Source organism: Macaca fascicularis, chromosome 11, assembly GCF_037993035.2.
Source record: "Macaca fascicularis isolate 582-1 chromosome 11, T2T-MFA8v1.1".
Classification (NCBI taxonomy): domain Eukaryota; kingdom Metazoa; phylum Chordata; class Mammalia; order Primates; family Cercopithecidae; genus Macaca; species Macaca fascicularis.
Window position 1 is genome coordinate 28946592 of NC_088385.1, and position 23497 is coordinate 28970088.

Below are 23497 nucleotides of genomic sequence, written 5' to 3' on the forward strand. Positions count from 1 at the left end.
TCCGGCTTCATCCATGTCCCTACAAAGTGTGTGTGTGTGTGTGTGTGTGTGTGTGTGTGTACATGTACATGCATGTAAGAGTTGGCCTTCACTAATAATTAATTCTTCAAGTGTTTGCTAATTTTGGTTTGTGAGTTCATCTTCCAAGAGGCTTAGGTATGATAACTTGGTATAGCCTATTTGAGAATACAACCCTTCCAGACGGGTTTGTCTTGCCATGTGTCCCAGTGGTGTTATAGACCTAGAGCCACTTTGTTTTCTTAACTCACTTATTATGAAAAATTTCAGGCATACACAAGAGCAGATACAATTGTATAATGAACCTCTATATTCTCATCACTCAGCCTCCATAACTATCAACTCATGCTCAATCTTATCTTATCTGTATGCTCCTATATTTCCTTCACACCCACACACTACAGACACTACACAGTGGATGATTTTGCACTAATCCAAGACTTTTATATCATTTTATTTATAAATATTTTGCTATGTAAGTCAAAAGATGAAAACTAAAAAATAATCGATATACTAATAATACACCTAACAAGTTAATTTCTTAATAGAATCAAACCACTGTTCAAATATCCATGATTAGCTCATTACTAGTTCTTCCTAGGTTTGTCAAAATCAGGATCTCAATAAGATCTGTACACTGCAGTTGATTCATATATTTCTAATGTTTCCTTTACTCAAAAAGTTATCCTTTTTCTCTCTTTTCTAGTCTCTCTCTCTCTCTCTCTCTCTCTCTCTCTCTCTCTCTCTCTGTCTCTGTCTCTCTGTCTTTCTCCCCTTACAATTTACTTATTGAAACAGCCAGGTTTTGGGTTATTTTTTCAGGATCACTTTCATGTTACCTTCTCATCTGAATAGGTTCCAGGACTAAGAAAGTAGTAGAAAAACCTCAAACTGCCCCCCTGCATCTGTTGAGACAGAACAATTTTCTGGATGACTTCCAGTGCTAGTGGGCTAATTGTTTTCTCATCTTATAAGGGATGCTACGTTTTATCCAGCGTTTGACAGGGAGAGTTTTCCTATCATTTAGTCCTTAATATTATGCAGAAATAAAACCTCTTGATGCTTTTTAGAAATTTATTTTGGATCAACTTGCAAGTTTCTTAACCTCTCTGAGCTGCAAGTTTCTATAAAATAGAGTAATATTTTTTACTTGATTGCATTGTTTGGGGGAAAATGAGCTAATGTATAAAAAGTAAGTAATACAAAAAAGATACACTTTCTGGGAAGTGGGGATAGCTGAGCAGGGTTTGATGAATAAATGTGAGTGAATTCAAGATGGTTGAAAGAGTAGCACCATTACACTGGGTAGATAAGGAAAGAAAAGCACATTTTAGGTCAAAGGCACAATTCATGTCCTATGACTGTTCAGCCCAGTTTTCATCCATAACCAACTTTATTGCTTCACAGTTCTGTTGGTTGTGCTTATTTTGTCTTTTGAGGATATAACTGCAAGAATTCCCAGCAGTTCCTATCAAATGTGTATCTTAACCCAGATACACAAATTTGTGTTATAATATGAAAACGAGACCCAAACCAAAGTGATTCTACTTGAAGATGTCCGTGGTAAGTCATACACTGGGATAGTTGTCAGATTTCTTTTCTTGGTTTTGTGTAAATTGATGAAACACTCAGCCTTGGGTTCACTGGTATAAAATGATGAGCTATTTGCAATTGTTTCAAGCAAGGTTTTTGGAACTTATGTAGTACTTTGTGTTGGCACACATTTTACAGATCTTCCTAGCTTTCCAGCCTCATTTTGGCAGGAACATCAAAGAAAGCACACTATATCCATAAGATTTGGGGGATTCACACTCCTCTCATCCAGCTGCTGGTCACAAGTTGCAACTCATTTTTATCAGTTTCATTGGGTCGTCTTCTAATACCCTATAAAGCAACATAGGAGATACAAGTGAACATCTGCAAAGCACAATGTGTACTGAGAAACAGGGCAGTCACTTAACGAGCACATTTTTCCTCCCACTCTTTCTGTGCTTGGACAACAGATCTGGCTAAACTACACAGCAATGCAAATTACAATGTAACTTTGGTGGGAAAAATTATATAAAATTCTAGTTTTCAAGTAGTTTCAAACAATGACAAAACGTACCACTTTGAATTAGAAAGGATGTATCTAGCCATACAAAGCACTTCGACTTGGCACGTAAGTATTCCATACTTCTTTACCAACCAATCAGAACTTTTATCACAACATACCAGGTGAATCCACTCTCATTTCTGGCAATTGCATAAGCAAAACTTTCTTAAGAAAATTGCCTATAAATTCTTAGATATTTTGTTTTTACAATGTGTTTTCCAAAGATATCCAAATTTAACAAAGTTGTAGGTGAGGAAGACCTGCTTTTGCATTATACTTTAATTAATTAGCATTTATTTTTGTTTACTTTGAATGTCTTTGCATACTCATATGAAAAATACATACATTTACAATAATTCAGATGTAGACCTGTCAGATATCAACTCCTCAGGTAGAAGGACAGTTAAAATAATAAAGGGGTGTGTGTTAAACATGGCTAAACTTAGGTGTGATTGAGCAAGTGTCTTTTCTCTTTAGATCCTGAAAGGAAATACTTTTCTGTGATAGAATTTCTTGTCTATAATTGACTTTTCACTGAGAAATTTTGACCTGGATTTCTACCAGCCTCTTTTAAAAGTAATCTCACATGTCATCTTTGTAAAGTCAATATTACAAATTGTTTCCCCCAACTCCCCAGAAAGATGTGGAAATGACCAGATGAGGCTCTGTGTCGAAACCCAAACCCCTTGTGGGCAGGCAGAACTTATTCTTCCATGAATAGGATTTCTGCACTAGAGCTTTTCATCGGCAACTTTTACTCTAATGGCAAAAAAAAAAAAAAAAAAAAAAAAGTAAAATCAGTGAAGCTCTGGGGTTGGCGATTCCTAAGACAAATGAAAAGGCATTGAAAATCTTCCAGATATATCATAGGTCAAATAAAGTAGTCATTCGCAAAGCTTCCTAGATATAAAAAATTGTTGCTAGCTACAGTTTTGTTCACAGTGAAAAAGAAGCTTCTATTTTGAGCTTGGTTAGATAAAACGAAGAAAAAACATTTTTTTTTTCAAGGTTATAATTAGTGCTCTGAGTTTTAATGCTGGTCCACTAATGTTAGTGTTTAGAGACAGACAGATTGTTACAATGCTCCCCTCCTCTTGGTGGTCAGTTCTGCCGTAAACTCTTCACTTGATATTTGCACCCCTATTATTTTTGGAATTCGCCGTGAATATCTGCACACTAAGTTTGGCTGAAACAATTGTGTTTTCTAAAAAAGTAATATTAACTTGAGGATCTCATATGGCCAGAAAATAGTTTTAATTGAACGGCATTTTTTCCAGAAGTTAAATGATTGTCATTGTAAAACCACAGTAGTGTAATCAGAGAAACATGCAGCTGGGCATGGGACATAGTTCCTAAGATTGGCATTTCCTGGGTGGTAGATTATATGTAGGTTTGTAGCAGAAATAAATAGAGGCAGGAAAAGAAGTTTTATAACTCTTAGGTATTTGCAAACTATGTCAACGTGGTTGGAAAGATTTTTGAAAAGTGGGTCCTTACTATGAAAGCAAAATATCATCCTAGAGATGATGAAATCGAGGCTCCAAGGGTTAACTTGGTCAGTCAGCTGGAAAGTGGTGGAGGTGGGTTTTGAACCATTCCACTAGACCCAGAGCTAACATGCATGCACCACCTTGTTCTCTGTCTTTAGGTATGTGGCCTATCTTGCCATAATACTTTACAGTTCACTTTTGTTGTCCTTTCTCAGGGGCATTCGTATGTTGTCTATGAAACCTGTGAATTCTTAGATACTTATAGTGGATGCATGTTGTTGAAATAACAGAGCCTGCAAGGCTCTCAAACATCTACCTTTTTTTTAAAAGGGTTGCTGGGCATTACCAATTCATTTTTTAAGGGAGAACATATCACTTTAAGGATTTATTATTTGTATTTTACTAATCACTGTATGTCATGTTTGTTGGGAAAAGAAACTATGATGATAATTGCTATATTCTCCATAGCTCTTCTCAAGAGCTGACAGGTTATATATATACTTATTTATTTGTTTATGGTCTGCCTCTCCACTTTAGCCCCATCAGGGCAGGGATTTTTCTCTCTTCTTTTCACTGTGGTATCTCCAAGCCTCAAAGAGTACCTGGCACATGGTAGTTACACAAGGAATATTTGTTAAATGAGCAGAATGAGATTATTTCTAAGATGTGACTGAGTGCTTATGTTTACATCTGTTATTCATTTTCGGCTTGAACTTAAGCACAGTTTGAGTTCCTGTGAGATGGGGAAAAATACCTACTACAATTCCAGACACGTTATTTATGATATTTAAAAGTCAATTACTAACTCTCATTTTCTCCATCTTCTACGTGATAAGACTGAGTCTCAATGACTAAGTCACGGTCCCCCAGCCCGCATGGTCATTTGGACCTCAAAGACTTTGTTTTTCACACTGCCTCAGGATTGGTGCTTCAGCAATTCAGGAGAGGAGCAGATGGTAGAATGTTCTTCAGATCTCTGCAGTTCTTGCTTATAGTGCTGTCAAGATTCCTTCAGGCAGGTGACTGTGCCATGCAGTGGCTAAGAGCCAGGCTCTGCACTCTGACAGCACAGCTATCGATTCTGTGATATACAGTATATTTGCCATGTGAACATGACATTATCATCTCCATTTTACAGATAGGGAAACTGAGGCTAAAAAAATTAAACAGCTTTGTCCAAGATCATTTGGCTAGCAAAGTAATTGAGTCAAGATTCAAACTTTAATGCCCATCTTCTTCCCACTATGTAACCCTGTCTCCTTAATTATGTTTATAGTTCTATACTTGATTTTACAGAACCAAATAAGCAGTTATCATTTATTGAATGAACCGTTACTTGATGTTTCATGCTTTGCACCATTTTCACCTTTCTTGCCTTATCCAGTTAGGGAAAAGAGTACATTTTGTGTTCCTTTATCTTGCTTTTATCTAAAAATATAATGAAAAAGAATTAATAATAATAATAACAAATGTAGGAAGGGGATATCATTCATAATTCTACCATATTGAAGCCCTATATGATTAACACCAAAAATTTTGCCTTTAAAAACATAATACATTGGGGGAAAAAAAGGTAGCTGATTCAGTGCTTCTTACATTATAAAATGGATGAGGGATTTTGGTAAGTGATCAGCAAGGCAGGGGTTGTATAAGCTGCTGTCAGCCGCTCATATTTACACCTGGCATGGACTGGTCAAATGACATTACCCATGGCAATACATTTTCCTGTGCCTCCGTTCCTCTGGGGATTAAACTGTGATTTTCTAAAGGGCGAAGACCATATCTTCTTCTTTATACTCCCAGTCCCTACCACAGTAAAGGTTGAGCTAAATTCAGTTGGAGAGTGATACCTAGATTAGGGTGGCCATTGATAGCAAGATCTCAAAGCTTATGCTGTAACCATTCTTCCTCTATTCCCACAAATCAGGAAATAAGTACTATGATTTCTCCTTGGCACCCTCCCCTGTATCTTTATACAGATTATGTAGGCTGATTGTAGGGATTCCAAGCAATTAGTAATGAGTAATGTGCCAAACTTAGATACAAACCAATCTCACTTGTTAATCAGATACTTCTGTCAAAAGAGGGACCCAGAAAAGGCAGAAATGGGATGGAGGTGCAGGAGCATGCTGGAGCATTTCTGATGGACTTCTAACAGCTGATGGCATGCACCTCTTCCCAGCTTTGCTCAGTGACTTCGTGTTGGTTATCTTGAAATCAGCCATGGTAGAAGTAGTCATACCATGGAAATTAGCAAATGCTACAAATAGCCCTTCTCTAATTGGTTGTTAGACATTTACCATCACACCACTGTAGAGGTGGTGCAATTTTCGAGGTGATTGTTTTGCTTTGGGTTGGAGTGGCTGATGACCTTTAACAGTAGCAGAATGCCACATCACACTCGAAGATTTAGAGATGTTCCTCAAACCACCAGTCAGATACATTGAGGAAACAGGCTCTGCAGTGAGGTCATATTTAAATAGCAGTGAAGACAGAGGGATTTCTCCCCCAATTTGAAGGACTCCTATGATAGCAGAGACTACATTTCTTTATGGGGAAACAAATGGAGCCAACACCTTTGTAACATAATAGTAATACAAACAATTCAAGGGCAATGAATGTATATCTAGCCTTTTACATTTCTAAAAACTCAGTTTTCTCTCCCTTGAAAAATGCATTCTTGAGATGATTAAATGCAAGAATGCATGTCAGGTGTTCAGCACTGGGCTTAACACTCTGTAAATACTCATAAATGGTATACTATTGTTATTATATTATTGTTTATAATAAACAACTCTCTATAGGAAATTCCAGTAGTCAGTGTCACTCTGGACCCCTAACCATTTCGATAAACCCCACCCCAGACATCAGCATTTAGAGCACTGTGCTTACAGCTTAGCCTAGTGGTTCTCAAAAGGGTCGTCCCAGCACGGGCAGCATTAGCATTTCCTGGGAATTTGTTAGAAATGCAAATTCTCAGTCCTTACCCCAGACCTATTGGATCAGAAATTCTGAGGATGAGGCCAGTATTTACCCACCTCTTCAAGTGATTCTGAACCACTCTCTTAGGCTTTGTCTTACCATAAGGCAGTGGCAATGAGAATCCAGTAAAAATGTTTAAGTCAGGCTAAAATATTCTCTCCAGTCTTTCTGAAATCTTGATTGGATAAGCAGCCTTTAATAGATCCGTGTGAAATGTTCTGTTGCATGCCATTTAATTTTCTGGTCTATTATGTGTAAACAATCCTCCTAAGACTATCCTCAATTAACAGACTGTAATATATTTATCATTTGTTGAAAATGAATTCTAATAGTTTACCTTAATGTTTATTAAATAGGTGACAATCCATGGAAATTCTCTTAAGAAATATTCGGAGAAACATTTACAGTTCTGCTACTTCTGTTGTTGACCAATTGATTTTGTAAACATGAGATGAGAGTTCATCTTGTTACTATATTGATTGGATTAAAGCACTTTAAATACAAAGGTGAAAGTTGATTAACTAACAGAAATAGAGTCCCATTGCAGGTATACAATGAAACGGGGGTAAGGAAGGAGAAGAAAAACATTGAAAGGCATTTGACAGGGAAAGGTTGTATTCCCCAGATAACCCTGTCAAGCAGCTCGGTTGACAACAAAAAGAAGAAAACAAATAAATTGGAGGTTGTGTGAATGTCACAAGACCAGAATATAAATACATACGACATGGAGAGAGTAAATATCAATAATTCTCATTCTCGCAAAATGTTTTAGGGTGGTACCTTCCAGCTATGACAAAATCAAAAGGAAAAAAAAAATAACAAGCAGGTAAATCTCCGAGACACTGGTCCAGTATCTACCTTTTATTCATAGTACAAACCCTCAAAAGACACCACCGCAGGTGTAATAGGCCAAATAACAAAGACAAAGACAATGTGTGACAAGACTCAGGACTCGCACATCTACAAAAATGGATTTAACATTCAGAGACCATTTCAGCCCTGTCTAACTTTCTAGCTCACAAGAGAAAATGCAGACTTCACTCTGCATGGACAAAAAGGATATCTTCAGGCAGAATGTGGAATTTAGGACTTCAGTTTTCTCTTCACGCTAAACCAATTGTAGAAACACACATCCGAAAATAAGTTAAAGTCATGATTACTGTCTTTCTTTTTTCCATTAAAAATCACTTTAAGTTTTTCTTATCAACTTAATTATTTGCACGCACATTGACTAAATCTCAACAAGCTTTTAAATGCTAGTTGCCCTTTGCCCTCTCAGCACTAGCCTTCCCAGTGCCACACATGTGCCATTTGGCTTTGTGCTCTGTGACACCGCCATCTGGGTGTCTGGTCCAACAAGCGCCTTCTTGAAATCCTTACATAACTGCCTTCTTCCTGTGCCGTGGGCTTCACCTCACCATATCTAATGGGAGCTCTGGCCTGGACTCTAGGAATGTCGTTCCAGATAGGCCTGGCGGGTCTCACTGCCCACTAACATGAGCTCCCCCTTCCTTGCTGGGAAGCCAGAATGCCGTGTCTTCCTGGCACGTACACATCCTGCCAGCTCAGGAAACAAAACCCTTAGTCTAGCATGAGAAATCTGGTTTTCTCTCCATGGCCAGAAAACCTTTAGTTCAGTATCAGTAAAGCCTACCCTTCTAAAACATGCTTACACTGAACATCAATAAACTCTCTGATAAAGAAGTCTTGTTATAACATGCAAAGCTGTAGGTAAAAAAAATGAAAGTCCCCTCTCACCTTAGACCATATCAAACCCTATCAGAAGGCCAAGAAATTAAAATATGTTCAATACATTTAAGCTTTATAGCAAATACCCTGTACAAGAACCTAAATTGAAGCTTTCAAAAATCTAAAAGGACAAATCTAAAAGGACAATCCATTTCGTAATTTTTAGATATGACATGACATAGAACTACAATTATAAGAAATATACCTGAGATGCTTTCTGTTCAAAAAATTCAAAGATTCTTCATAACTGGGTAACTAACTGGACCCTTTTCTGTTTTCAGACTCTCTCTGGATGGGCCACTGTTTCCTGTGGTGTCAATTGCTTCACATATGGTGATGACTAACAAATCCTTGTCTCCAGCCCAGGTCTCGTTCCTGAGCTCTAAGCCCATATGGCTGCACTTTGTGTCCATGTGGGATCATCATTCCCACTCCCATTCTGCCCCTCCTTTTCTATCTTATCTCATTAAATGTCCACAGCACCCACCTGGCAGCACCTTCCTGACCTCTCCCTCTCCTCAGCTGTTACATCTTTACCTTAATCAGTCTTTAGAACCTGTGGATTCAGTTTTTTTACTGTCATTCAAACACACCCACTCCCTATCACTACTTCTACCTGAGCTCAGACACTCATCATTTCTCAGGTGAAGAATGGCCTGTAGGTGGTCTTCTCTTCCCAAGAATTGCCCCCATCCAATCCATTCTTCATAGCCAGAAGGACCATTCTAAAAGGCAAAGTCAGTCACACCCTTCTGCTGCTGAAAATGTCCTAGCTGAAATCAAAGTCCTTTGTGATCTACTTCCTGTCCATTGCTGCAAATACGTCTTTTGCCTTTTATTTTTTTCTCTGCACCGGACCTAGAGGAATCCTCAAATGTTTACTCTGCCTTTCTTCGTGCCTTTGCACCTCTATTACTCTCTGCACAGAATACCTTTCCTCACACTCTCCTAGCCACTTTCTGCATATCCTCAAAACTCATCTTTCTCCAGGAAGTCTCCCCAAGTTTCCATCAGGGTAGTTATTCCTTCTGGGTATTCCTATAGCAGATGTAGTCCTAGTACTTTTACAATAGCCCAACTGCATTATCCTCTCTTTTCTCACTGGACTGGGAGATCCTTAGATGCTGGTTAGTCCTTGGTGTTAGGGCCTGTTTTTCCATCTCTCATTTCCCAGGATCATACAATAACACAGGGCCTGCTTATTGTATGTCCTCCATAAAATTCTGTGACTTGAATAAGTGAAATGCTCTAGAATGAGGTCATGTGTTCCTATGCAACTTCTTTCTGGATACCAGGGTAAATGAAGGCTACAAAGAAGGAGCTACTGCTGAAATCAGAAATTTTGTTCAAGTAGAGGCACTGAATCAGATTTTTAAGGTGCTAGTTAGGCCTTATTACTGGAATGTGTCTCTTATGAAGACAAAGAGGAAAGTCTTGGCGATTGCCAACTTCAGCTGGTAGTCTCTAGGGAAGAAGGCAGTTATGTGGGAGAGCCTGACCCTTTGCACCTGCAGACAGAAACTCACAGGCATGTGTCTAGGGATATAAGCAGGATTACAACCCTCAATCTGGTGTGTCACCAATAAACAAAAAGTAGGTCTTTCTTTGATTGTTTCAAGTTTTGTAAATTCTTAATGTGAGAATAAATAGTAAACCCCTACAGTTCTTATCAAACTTATCCTTCAATTTAGTATTTTTTACAAATAAACTTTACAAAAGAGCTTCATCCTGACTTGAAAATGCCATGTTAGGGGCTACACGAATAACTTCAGTATCTTTACTTTTGTATCTGCAAGTCTTCTGCTGAAAAGCTGCCTCCCTGGGTCCTATCTGTTTTATTTTCTCTCCAGATCTCTTCAGTCCATGCCATGCTCACATGTTTTAATGCTGTGTCTCTCCACTGCAAATATTATATCCTGCTATTAAACCTAGCAACCATTTCCATTCAATGATGGAAAACCCTGGAAACAGTCTGTAGTAAGAGAAGGCTTGGCTTTTGACTTCATGGTCCAATAGAAATCTGAACAACCTACAACTTGGCAATGGATGAGGGCATAGGTAGCTTATTGATTGTGTAATCAAAGGGAGAAGAGGATAGAAGTTTTACCTGAAAATGCCATGTTGGCTTTGCAAATGATTTCTCCACCCTAACAGAGACTGCCTATGGTTTGAAGCTGACCCCGGGGTAGGAAGTATGAGTATGTGCAAACCAGTTGTTTAATGACTTGCTAGGTGACTCTCAGCCACTCTTTCAACATCTGTCTCTAGGATAATTGTGCTTATCAGGAAATGCAATTCTGTTGCTTATATTTTCTATTTTAAAAGTGTGGAAATTTATCAATGTTTTAAGCTTTCCAAAATTCAATGTGAATAGATATGCTTTGATTAGAAACTCTAAATCCTGGTTCTAAAAAGTCTAGTTCATGAAAAAGAAAATGCAGTTTAACGAACAGATGGAGTATATTTTCCCTCAAAGCTGCCGTTTCTCTGGCCAGCCTTCTTTCAGTAGGCACGTCCACCGTCTTTTTGTCACTGATGCTCCAAAGTGTGGAGGTCACTTCCGGTTTCTCCCTCTCCAGGTCCTCCCATCAGTTATGCAATAGCCAAGATGTATAGATTCAGCTTTTACTGTGCCTGTCATCTCCATCTCTTTTTCTGAATTTGCGTGCTACTATCTGAGCTCTGGCTCACCTCATATGTTGATCTTGCTCAGGTTAGTAAAATAATACCCTGATGTTCTCACTGCCGACCCACCCAACATCACTGCTAATTTTCCTGAAATGTGTCTCTCAAATCATGTCATTCTCTTCTCAGAAATTTTCAAGGGAGTGCCACTACGTACTAAATCAATCCTGTGTCCCCAGATTTTCATCCTACCCTTTGTGCTCTATATTTTTTTTTTTTGTTTTTTTTTGAGATGGAGTTTCACTCTTGTTGCCCAGACTGGTGTGCAATGGTACAGTCTCAGCTCACTGCAATCTCTGCTTCCCAGGTACAAGCGATTCTTCTGCCTCAGTCTCCCGAGTACCTGGGATTACAGGTGTGCACCACCACGCCCGGCTAATTTTTGTATTTTCAGTAGAGACAGAGTTTCACCATGTTGGCCAGGCTGGTCTCAAACTCCTGACCTCAGGTGATTCACCCGCCTCAGCCTCCCAAAGTGCTGGGATGACAGGCGTGAGGCACCGCACCCAACCTATATGTCGTTATTTTAAACTATGGGTGTGCATTTGCTGTTCTTTCAACACATTCTCTGTGCGGCTCTTCCTCTGTGCTATTGCTTATGGTGCTGCTTTATCCCAAGCTACCTGATTTGAATCCTGGTTCCAAAGAAAAGGCTTTGTGCCTTTTCTTTCTCACTTACAATATGAGGATCATAGTATCACCTACCTTATAGGATTTTGTGGCAATTACAGGAGGGCATACAATATAAAGCAATTACAGGAGGAATATAATACAAAGCCCTTAGAAGAGCCCCAGCATGTAGTAAATATTCAGCTAATGTTAGTAATCATGTTTCATTTCTTTCAAGGACCATTTCAAATCCATGTCTTAATGGAAGCCTTTTATATCGCCCAACTCAATGTAATTTCTTCCTCTTTTTGTACTTCTTTGAATAATATTTAACGTGAAATGTCCTACCTTAGAATATGGTGTGCATTTATTTTGGCTTTCACTGGATTGTAAACTGATGAACACTGAGTAAACTTTATTCCTCATCACATACTCTGAAGGATTTTGTATAGTACCTGGCATATCAAAAGAACTTAGTAAATGCTGGCTAAGTGGAAATCAATTGATTTTACTAATTTTAAAGTGGTTTTCCAACAGTTGAAAGAAAAACACAGTACATAAAGATAAGTAAATGAAATGAACAGCTTTATAACATGGATGTGACTGGGGCAAGACGCTGAGACTGATGTCATTTGAACGCACAACGTGCCCTGATAACATCCTTTCTTCTGTGTTCTCCATTGCAGGTCTGCTTAGTGGCCTATCTTGGCTTGTTTATGCTTTGTGTCTCATATCAGGTTGACGAACGGACATGTATTCAATTTTCTATGAAAGTAAGTTGTGATTGTTCTTTCTCTTTTATCATCACATAGAAAGAAACCCAAGTACAAAATAAGGGAGTGCCTTCTGAAGGGGTTGCATATCTGATTAGTCTAGAAATTGCATTTTTAGGCACGCCAAAAAATGTTTTAAGAGGGCATTGATCCAGACCTCAAAGGTAATGCTGATTTTGTTTTTTAAGTCTTAATTTCCATGAACTGGGTTGGCCTGGAGGATATGAAGTCTGTCCTTCAATGCCCTTAAAAGGAATATTGAAAATTCATCAGTTCAACAAAACACTTGGCCAGAAAAAAGTGTCTCTTTCAGTGCCCACTTCCATATCTCGGGGGTTATTTGGGATATTTTAATAATGAAGCAGTCTAAGTGTATTTCCTCTTGTAGGTGGGATCACTGGGACAGAAAAAGTACATTGGGTGCATCCAAATGCTCTGTGCCAAGACTCTCAGGGCAAAGTGGGGGACGGGCGATGGGATATGCGTGGTTTGGCAAGCAAGTGTGTCTTTCATTTGTGTGTATCTTTTTTCTGTTAGGGACAGTGCATTTGGCTGGAGCCAATTCAAGTACACAGCACTTTCACTGCACAACAGAATCTACCCCAAAGGGAAGCAAAGACATTCGCTTTCAGAGTATGAGGACATAGACACAGAACTTAGCAATCAGAGCTAGTAGAAAGCAAATTCCTACATTTTCTCTCAACCACTGTAGCAAAGAATACAAAGCTTTCTTTAATCTTTTTTTTTTTTTTAAATTTTGTCCACTGACTTGTTTTTTCTTCTACAAGAAAACGTATAAAAACTGGATTTTTTTGTTCACTACAATAAGAAAACATCAGACATAAAAGTAAGTGAATGACATTATTTGGAAGTGACTAAGGTGAAAAAAATAAGATGTGTTGGAAGATTCCAGTATAATTGAAGCTGTTGACATAAAAAAGCAATGGGATGATACCTTTTAAAATCATGCTACAAAAAGTAATAGAATACAAAAGTTTACATTATAATAACTAATTTTTAAAAGCTGATTACACAAAATATATGACATTATCTTACAGAAAAAATAAAAGCTCTTAATGAGCATAGAAAATACAATTATCTATCAGTGGTGGGATTGTATGTGCATTTTTCAGTTTTTCTCTAATTTTGAAATGTTCTCCAATAGTTGTAACTTTTCTAGGTAAAAAATTAATAGATACTACTTTTTTAAATGATGAAGTTAGAATTTTGGTGGATATGCCTTCATTTGGAAATTATACTTTTCTGTCTGAGGACTTTCCTTGAAAGAAGGCCAGATAGCGTAGATATCAGTCTATCAGTCTATGTTTACTATTTTTTTGTAGAGGTTTGACTAAACAGCAAGGCTTGGTGATTTAAAAAAATAAAAAAAAAAATGAAGCCAGAAAGCTTAGTAAGAAATGGCCTGTTAAATTACAAGAACTTCATCCAGTGGCTGAAGAACACCTCAAACTAGGTTTTTATTAGTTTATGTGAAATGCCTTCATTTTCCCCCGAGATGATCCCAGAAAACAGCAGAGGCAAAAGCATCAGCTTGAGAGAGGCCCCAATACCATCTCAACATCTGCACCTTAGTAAAAATAGGGAGTAAGAGAAAAAAAAAAATAGAAAAAAAAATCACTGCCAATGTCAGCCAGGTTGAGGATTCCCCACTAGGAAGATCTATTAGCTGCCTCTTTTTTCCACCCGTGACAGGCATTGACAAATACTGAGGCACTTTTCTCTTCTCCTGAACATGACCTTTCTTGATGCTTGCTGCTAGCTTTCTAAGGTTGCATGCTACATTATCTTCAGTTTGAAAGTGAGCTTCAGCCCATCTCCAGATTTTCCAATGACACAACAGGGGACAGCTGACTTCCCTTATGCTTCTCACACTACTGTGGGGACGGAGGCATAACATGCATCTTCATAGGGCGTTTCTCATCAGCATAGCCGCGTTTTGGTGCCCCCATCTCTGGACCCTGGCCTAAGCTTTGTTTGAGGATTTATTTCCTCCTGTTGAGTGCACAGATAGCCAGGACAAGCAAACAGGCCATGATGACAGTCTCATTGTAGTCAGCACGTGTGCACACACACACACCCTCCCTTTCTCTTACAGACAATAGTCACGGGCTCTTTTTTTTTTTTTTTTTTTTTCCTCAAGCTGAGACAGTCCTCTAGGGGGTCGGGAATTGGGGGTGGGGTCCTTTCGCAGGCCCTCGATGCCACCAGCGCTTTCCTTCTTCCTCCCCGGGCTCTGCCTCTGGTCTTGGCTGGGCATCGGCCGCAGGTGACGCTTCCTGTCTTTCCCAGTGGCCTGACTTTCTCAGGGCTCCCCTGGAGGTTCCGAAACGTGTCGGGGGCATGTGCCTGCGGAAACATTCCGGGGCACGTTCCCTCCTGTCCACATCCAGGAGGCCCTGAGCTGCTGCGGCAGCCTCCTCCCAAGCGGCGCGCTGCAGAGGGGCCCTTCCCGTTCAGGCCACCGGGGAAGGTAATTAAATTGGAGCAGAAACACCCTCCTCCCGAGGTCACCGAACGTGAAAGCTGCAGGCCGGGTACCAATTAAAGGCAGCGAGCGAGCGGAGACGCGCCCGGGCGCTGCTGTTACATAAGCGCCCGGGGCCACCGCGCCTCCGCCCGCTGCGCAGCGCCAGGCTGATGGGCTGACACCCGCAAGACAGATGCCTCGGGCGCCGGGCTTTTATCAAGATGTATTTGCTCGGATTCCCAAGGTCATCGTAAACACTCTTCCTTATAGTTTATTCGTGTCGTGTAGGTAAAACAAGCCACTTGATTTTAAATTACAGATTCTAACCCAGAAGCTTGTTGCTGTCAGATGAGTTAAAAGCCATGAAGGAAGAATGCCACAGCGCTGCAGATGCAGCCCGCAGGCTTTAGGGGGGATCGAGTATGTATTTATGTCTTAAAATGGATAAGAAACTTGATTCCGTGGCTTCTAGTTTACTTGGCCTGATGCTTTCCCGACTGGGAGAAGCCGAGTCATTATGTGTGAGATAGATATGCACGATGTAAATTTATTCATACTCAGGGAAGCTAAGGGGCATGGTTTTTCTTTGTGTTCTCCTTGGGTTCTAGCATAAACGGTTCAATTAAAATTGAGCAACCACTGTGTTTGTGTAAATGTTTACATCCTTCCTACAAGCCAAGAATGCGTTGTTACTCCCACATGACAAAATAAGACAAAGGCAGTCGAATTAATATCCTCAGTCCTGAGAACTGGCAGCTCTTTCCATCTCTACTAATTTGCTTATTATTTCACAAATACTTAAATAGTGCTCCTGTATACCAGACGCTGTTCTAAGCTCTTTACAGACATCAACTCTTTTGATCCTTGTAATTATCCTGTGAAGTAGGCGCTATTATGATCATGCCAGGTTTACAGATGAAGAAATACAGGTGCACAGGGATTGATGAATTTGCCCAAGGACCATGGCTAGTGAGGGGAGAACCAGGATACCGACCCAGGCAACCTGACTCCCTGGTTCAGGCTGTTAATCATCAGCCAGTACTGCTGCACACGTGTTAAATGGTCTTGGGCACATCTTTTAATCTCTGAGCCAAAAAGTCATCTTTTAAAATAGACAAAATTCCCATTTTCAGCAAATGGATTTTTGTGACTATCATGAATAAAATATTTTTCAACTATTTGAATTATTTGCAGATTGAGAATGAGGGATTATTGTCATTGCTTCAAGATATTGCCCCAACAAATGTTACAGAAAATTGCTATCTAAGGAACTGGATGCAGTGGCTCATGCCTGTAATCTCAGCACTTTGGGAGGCTGAGTCAGGAGGATCACTTGAGGTCAGGAGTTCGAGACCAGCCTGGGCAACATGGTGAAACCCTGTCTCTACCAAAAAAATACAAAAATTAGTTGGGTGTGGTGGCACGCACCTGTAGTCCCAGTTACTCAGGAGGCTGAGGCACGAGAATTGCTTGAACCCAGGAGGCAGAAGTTGCAGTGAGCTGAAATCAAGCCACTGTACTCTGTCTCAAAGAAGAAGAAGAAGACGAAGAAGAAGAAGAAGGCGAAGAAGAAGAAGAAGGAGAAGGAGAAGGAGAAGGAGAAGAAGAAAGAAGAAGAAGAAGAAGAAGGAAAAGAAGAAGAAGAAGAAGAAGAAGAAGAAGAAGAAGTTGCTATCTAAGGATGTATGTATGTTAGAGGTAGGAAGGTTATCACAAGAACCCTACCCCCCACTTCCATCCACTGATGGCGATAAAACAAGTAGAGAAAACTCCATTTGGGGCCATTCTACTAAGCAGATGACTACTAGGTGGGAAATGATCACTTTAACCTGGGCCTTCCCTGCTAGTAAAGTCATAGATATACCATTGTTCCCAGAGCAAACTGTTCCCAGTTCTCTGCTGGCTGTACTGGGAACACAGCTACTTGGGTACACACATACACACACACACACACACACACACAGAGTGTGGTCAAGACAGTTTAATTTGGCTCTTGGCACCAAGAGTTTGAAGTCAGTAATCAAGCCTGAATATTTCAGAACAACCCAGAATTATTCAAATATTCTGCTCCATTGGTCCTACAAAATAAATCCATATTTTTAGGCTAAAAACTCCAATTTTTGCATAAAGTATAGTCACTGAAAATATTGAGGTCCAGACGAAGTGGTTCACAGCTCTAATCTCAATACTTTGGGAGGCTGAGGTGGGAGGATCACTTGAGGCTTGGAGTTTGAGACCAGCCTGGGCAACATAGCAAGACTCCATCTCTTAAAAAAAAAAAAGTTTTATGATGGTGCCACTTTGTATTTATCTGGTTCTCTTCCTCCAAGGAACACTAATATTGAGTATAATCCTTGTTATGTCCCTGAGATATAAGATGTTTCTATAAACTGTTTCACAGATGAAGATACTTAGGTTACATCTGACAATCCTTTAAATGATTTGAAAAGGAAAAAGAATGTGTTTAAGATCTCTTTGATGAAAAGATCTAAAGAATCCATGATACTAATTAAGATGTATTAAGAAAATTAATGGCTTTAACTAATTCTACTCTCTTCCAGTGACCTTAGGTATACAGTCAAGCTGTATGTAATCCCTGATGGATTCCCTTACAGGCAAACCAGACATAAGCTTAGGGCACCAGCAACTAGTATGTGCACCCACACTCACACATACATGCACACATACCACTCAAGAAAGAGAAAAAGTAAAAATGTAAATATAGAATTCCAAATTTAAGACTTGAAAACACTTGAAATCATCACTGTGTGGAAAACACTCATTTGGAGGACTTTTGTACACATATTTTACAGTGTCACATGTATGTTTTAATTTTGAATTATATATAAGGGAAGGTGGGGGAAGGGCATCATCTTTTCAGAGCTACTTTCATCTGAACCTGGAAATGGCTGGAACTAATATTACTTTGTGAAGAGGCCATTCACCAGAATTGTTCTCTGTGGAGAGCAAATTTTGACTGTGGTAATATAATTCTTGCACTAAGAACTATGTATGCTAGTCTCAAAAACTGGGGACTCTGAGCCTTACCTAGAATCTCAGCAGGTGGATCATTAAGAGCAACATTTCTAGCAGGTGAGTTCAATCACAACAATATTTCTTGTTCCATAGATTTTATTGTGGCCATGTCAGTGAACACCCACAAGTTTTGCTCAGAATGTTTCAGGTGTAAGCTAAACCTCTAAATTATTCAGAGTTCTCACAGCCCTTTAGCAGCAGAGTGAGAACTTTAACCAGACTTTTTCAATCCAAAAGTTAACCTGGAGGCCAACAGAGTTCAAAACCTTGGTGACTGCGGAACCATTTAGAAGTGGATTTTCATGCTCAGGAATCACATGGTCATTGTTGGGCTTGGGGTACGTTTCACAGGCAGTGAAGCTGACATCAAGTTACTTGACTTCTGGAGCCATAATTTGTTTTCTCCCAGCAACCTCTTGCTGGGGATTCTCATGTTTATGGATACAGTTTGGCAATCACTACATTGAATATAGTCTTTTAAAAAATGAACCTATTCTATTAGTTGACCCATCATTGCTAATTTTGGCCCACACAGTGTTTGTATTGCAGAAGCCTGTTCTTTACTTCCTAGTCTTGTTTCAGCCTTAATATCAGAAGTTCCTGAGTTCAAAATAAGCACAACAGGTCATCCAGGGATGGCTAGCTTGTTTGGGATTCATCTAAACTGTGGCAATATCTAGACGAAAACATCCCACAATACAGCTAATATGGTTGTCATAACTCTTGAAAAGGGCCCAACATCTGGATGGCAAGTGAAAATGTGATCAGGGTTTAAGAACTACCTGCTAATAAATAAACATGGAACTATTTCCGTGTCTTAGGTGCTGTGTTTCTAAGAAGAGACAGCCTATCCATCAGCAAATTTCTGGGAGAGAAGAAAAAGAATAGTTTTGATGAATTAGCTTTGCAAATCATCATCCAATGTTCTTTGTAACCAGAAAGGCTTTCTTCTGCTTTCTTGCAGCTGTTATACTTTCTGCTGAGTGCCCTGGGCCTGACGGTCTGTGTGCTGGCCGTGGCCTTTGCTGCCCACCACTATTCGCAGCTCACACAGTTTACCTGTGAGACCACACTCGACTCTTGCCAGTGCAAACTGCCCTCCTCGGAGCCGCTCAGCAGGACCTTTGTTTACCGGGATGTGACGGACTGTACCAGCGTCACTGGCACTTTCAAACTGTTCTTACTCATCCAGATGATTCTTAATTTGGTCTGCGGCCTTGTGTGCTTGTTGGCCTGCTTTGTGATGTGGAAACATAGGTACCAGGTCTTCTATGTGGGTGTCAGGATGCGCTCCCTCACGGCTTCCGAGGGTCCCCAGCAAAAGATCTGACATTCTTGCTCAAAGCTGCGAGAGAAAAATAGCACATGGAGTAGCCAAGGTTAAACAAAAACAAATTTTTAAACAAAGAAAGGAAAAAACATTGACAACAAATAATAGTCACTCTTCTAAATGAATATTTTTATATTTTTATAAAATAGCATTTCTTCAGGTTTCTATTGTATTTTTTTTAACATTCTTCAAGAGAACGCAAGATCCAAACTGATTTTGGAATATTAAAAGTTAACAGAACACTGAACAAGGAAAGAATGGCATAGCTCTATCTTTACAGTCTGGCGTTAATTCATATTACTCATTTTATCCATTACTTACATAATCTTCTTTCCTGTTAGTCCAGTTTGATGGTGTGAATGGTGAATTTCAGGCCCAGTTGCTAAATTTTGTGGCATCTTCCTCTGGTCCTTCCCACCTCTAGTCATCAGCGCCACACTGTCTTGGAGACAGGCAGGAGGTGGGGGAAGAGCTGAGTCTCTTTATTTTCCCTGGTAGAGACGTCTTCAAGGCATGAAATAGCTTAAAGAGCAGAATAGAAACGGAAGAGGCTTTGCAAAAGGCTAGATAATTATAAACACCTGGGTTGGGGCGGCGGCCCTTCTCTTCAGCTCCCTTAGCTTGGCTCTGTAAGTAGATCACTTGCTAAATGCTTTAGATGATTGCCTCTCAATAATTGAAAGGTGGTGGTAGTTGTATTCTTAATGATGTAGAAGGTTTAAAAATAATTACATTATGCTTCTATTCTATCATCTAAAACAAATCATTAAAACTAATTTCTAGCTAATTGTTAATTATAATTATGCTCAGAAGTCTATTTAATGAGCTCTGGCTGTACTTACGCTACACTGTCGGTGTTAAGAGAAATTACTCTCACAAGAGCAGAGGGCTGAAGATTCTCTCTTCTGAAAGCCAAGCACCACAAGGAAAAAAAAATGTGATTAATAGCTCGGGTTAAAAACACTCATTTAAACAAAAACAAGAGCATTCGTAATGGGAAGTGTTTATACAAATAGCACGTTTGTGATATGTTGAAAAGTATCTCTCTTGGCAACCAACCTATGTCTGAGGAAGATTGGGTAATGCTGATGTGTTCCATTCATGAAACTGTATTTGATACATAATCCTATTATTAATTCGTATGCTTAGTCAACCTACAAAATCAAAATAATATTCTGAAGTTCTTATTTGAGCAATATGGCCTTGAATTGGAGGGTAGTTTTAGTTGTTTTGTTGTTAAGTGACTGTGGTTTAAATTACAAATGCCCCAAGGTGGGGAGACTTCCCTCTGTGACTATTGTTATTTTTAAATTCTGAACTATCCATATTTTAAGGAAAGAGCTAAAAATGGAAATTCATGAAACATAAATAGTATCAAGAACTTTATCAGTATGCTTTGTTGAAAGCAGAAATTAAGATAATAATTGAGTTCAATTCGCCTCTCTGCATTGCCTATTGATATACTTTACTAATCAAGAAATTCTAACCTAAAAGGAAAACATTTTCTTGTTTGTTTTAGAAGAAAGTGGAATAATTCCATGGATTGTGATAACGATGTCCATTTCTACACAATATAAATATCCAGTATAAAGGAAAGCGTTAAGTCAGTAAGCTAGAGGATTGTAAATATCTTTTATGTCCTCTAGATAAAACACCCGATTAACAGATGTTAAACCTTTGAATGTTTTGATTTGCTTTAAAAATGGCCTTCCTACACATTAGCTCCAGCCAAAAAGACACATTGGAGAGCTTAGTGGACAAGTCTCCGGAGCAGAACTGATCACACACAAAAGTTACACCAACAGAATACCAAGAAGAATGATGAGGACCTGTAAAATACCTTGTGCCCTGTTTAAACAACAACAACAAAAAAAGCCAGTAACTGAATCCGTTTTGATTTTTGATAGAGTTTCCTACACAAAGAAGAAAATAACTGAGAATCTTTAAAGAGTAAGAAAGTAGCACTTTAATGCTAGTAACCGTGAATTAGGCACCACGGAAAGCGCATCCTGAATTTCTTTAGGAACAACATTTTATAGTGAACACTGCAAGTTTTTATATTTAAAAATTAAGACTCTGTATATCCTTAAGGTGCCCTAGGCTTTACCAGTGATTCACAGGGTATTTCAAACGGTAGAATCATTTTAGCTTCTGTGCTTCCTTTTTCTAAATAATGCAACCTGTAAGAGCTGACATTGTAATAAGCACTATAATAGTATAACCATATAATAGTATAATATGTATACTATACATATATAAAATGGGGATATTACTGTGGTATGATTAAATTATTCTTACGTCCCAAAGAGAAAAAAAAGTCATAAGTGAATAGAAAGAACTAAACAGAAAAGAAAGAAAGAAAAGATTTCTTTGCTATGAGCTCGCTGTATATCGATAAGTGTAAGAATTGTGTTGCCTGAATAACTGCTTTGGGCTAGATTTGAAGTATTTTGATGTTGTGTTTTGCAAATATTGAAGTTACAATAATGGCAACAGAAAAGGAACAGATACACAGCTTTACACTTAGCAAAATGTTACATTTAAAATCTGACAAGGCGCCAAGATGGTGACTGTCTCCTCTAAACCATGAAAGAGTAAGATTTGCGCAACCCTCCTCCTCTTCCACCTCCTTCAGGAGAATTAAATGAATCAAGACTTTGGAAAGACGGGGAAGAGCCCGGACTTGGCAGTACTTGAAATGGGAGGAATACAGCAGCCTAAATGTACAGACTTTGTAGCCGAGCCCACTCGATCGGTCTGTGCCTTCACGTGACCACCATCTGTGCCTCCCTCGCTCCATCCAAATTTGTGGAGGCTGCTCCTTGGAGCTATGCCTAAAATATAGCTACACCAGAGCCCTGGAAACTGTAGTCAAGTAACAGGCCTCACTTTTTTTTTTTCCTTTGGATTAAAAGTGTATATCTCTCTACTGTGGGGTTTCCAGCTTTACACTTCAATGGGTTGTTCTGACAGTGAGAACACATTATATACATGTTTTCTATTCATGTCCAGGGCATGAGAATCTTAATATTCTTGTACTTCCCTTTTTGCATGCAGTGTGTCTGGAATATATTTATAAAATTTTAGCAAAGGGTGAGATCAAGGAACGAGGGTAGAGTGGTTATTTAAAGATAATCAGAAAGGAACTTCAAAGCTGCCCTGCAAAACCAATCCTTCCTATCATGAAGAGTACCTTCATATTTTCTAGAGATTGTCTCTGAACCATTGCTACATAGCCGTAAATTTCTGTAAATCATGTTGGCTATCAGTTCTTACTATTCTCAGAGCACTCTATCATGTTTTTAGGTGTACATTGTGTATTCAGGATAGCATTAAAAAGAACTGATGGCAAATGTATTGACTCACAGTGGAAACATTTGTTTGGATGAAGAATTAGTGGTTTAGCCTTTGAAATGAATACCTTGAATCATTTCTTCTGATTTTCTAGTAGTTTATTATCTCAAATGATTATTATCCCCTTCAGAAATACTGGTCTGTACTTTGGTGTTGTGGTTTCATTTTTCTGACATTGATCAAATAGCAAATACGAAATAAAGCATTTCTACATGTTTGAGGTGGTTGTTTTTAAAGGGGATACGTGTAATGCTGATTTTCTTTATTAATAAAATTTTCATAATTTCTGAAAACACTGTTTGGATGTGCTTTAAAGTAACTTATGTTACAAATGAACTGGTCCACATAAAATCTCTCATTAGTGTTTATTTCAAAAATCTGTTTTTGAAAAGACAAAAACTAATATTATATTGTGACTCCTTTGTTCCAGTGACTGTCTCTGTTTTGCTACTCTGTATCCATCCTAGAAGTCAAGGTTGTAATTGCTCCCAAGGCAAAGAGAGTCTGGCTGGAAAAAGTCTTGTAAAACGTACCTGGAATGCTGATTCTTACTTTATATCTACCAATAGCAACTAAAGTTTGTCCTGGAGAATGGAATGCACATGTACTCAGTCATATTCTCTATTTCATTATAAAGAAAACAGACAGCCTTTTCCATTTCAGATCAGAACCCAAGGACTCCCTCTTACCAACTCCGAGGCAATTTAAATAGTTGATTCTACTGTAAAATACAGTGGTTCTTTTTATGTTCTTAGTAAAGCCCAGGACACACAAGCCCAGGACACACTCTCTTTTCTGGACTTTCTTTTCTTTTTCTTTTCTTTTTTTTTTTTTTTTTTTAAATTATACTTTAAGTTCTGGGGTACATGTGCAGAATGTTCAGGTTTG

The 23497-nt window shown here is 39.0% G+C and overlaps 1 protein-coding gene across 2 annotated transcripts in view; it reads left to right on the plus strand.

Annotated features, from left to right (window-relative positions):
* The window catches only part of SSPN (sarcospan), a 38121-nt gene extending 15219 nt beyond the window's left edge, over positions 1–22902 (plus strand). For both annotated transcript variants that reach the window (XM_005570416.3, XM_005570414.4), the window contains exons 2-3: positions 12315–12401; positions 18890–22902. In XM_005570416.3, the coding sequence (XP_005570473.2) occupies positions 12345–12401; positions 18890–19255 (423 nt within the window). In that variant the 5' untranslated portion in view covers positions 12315–12344 and the 3' untranslated portion in view covers positions 19256–22902. The remainder of the gene's footprint in view (positions 1–12314; positions 12402–18889) is intronic.
* Positions 22903–23497: the final 595 nt, after the last annotated feature.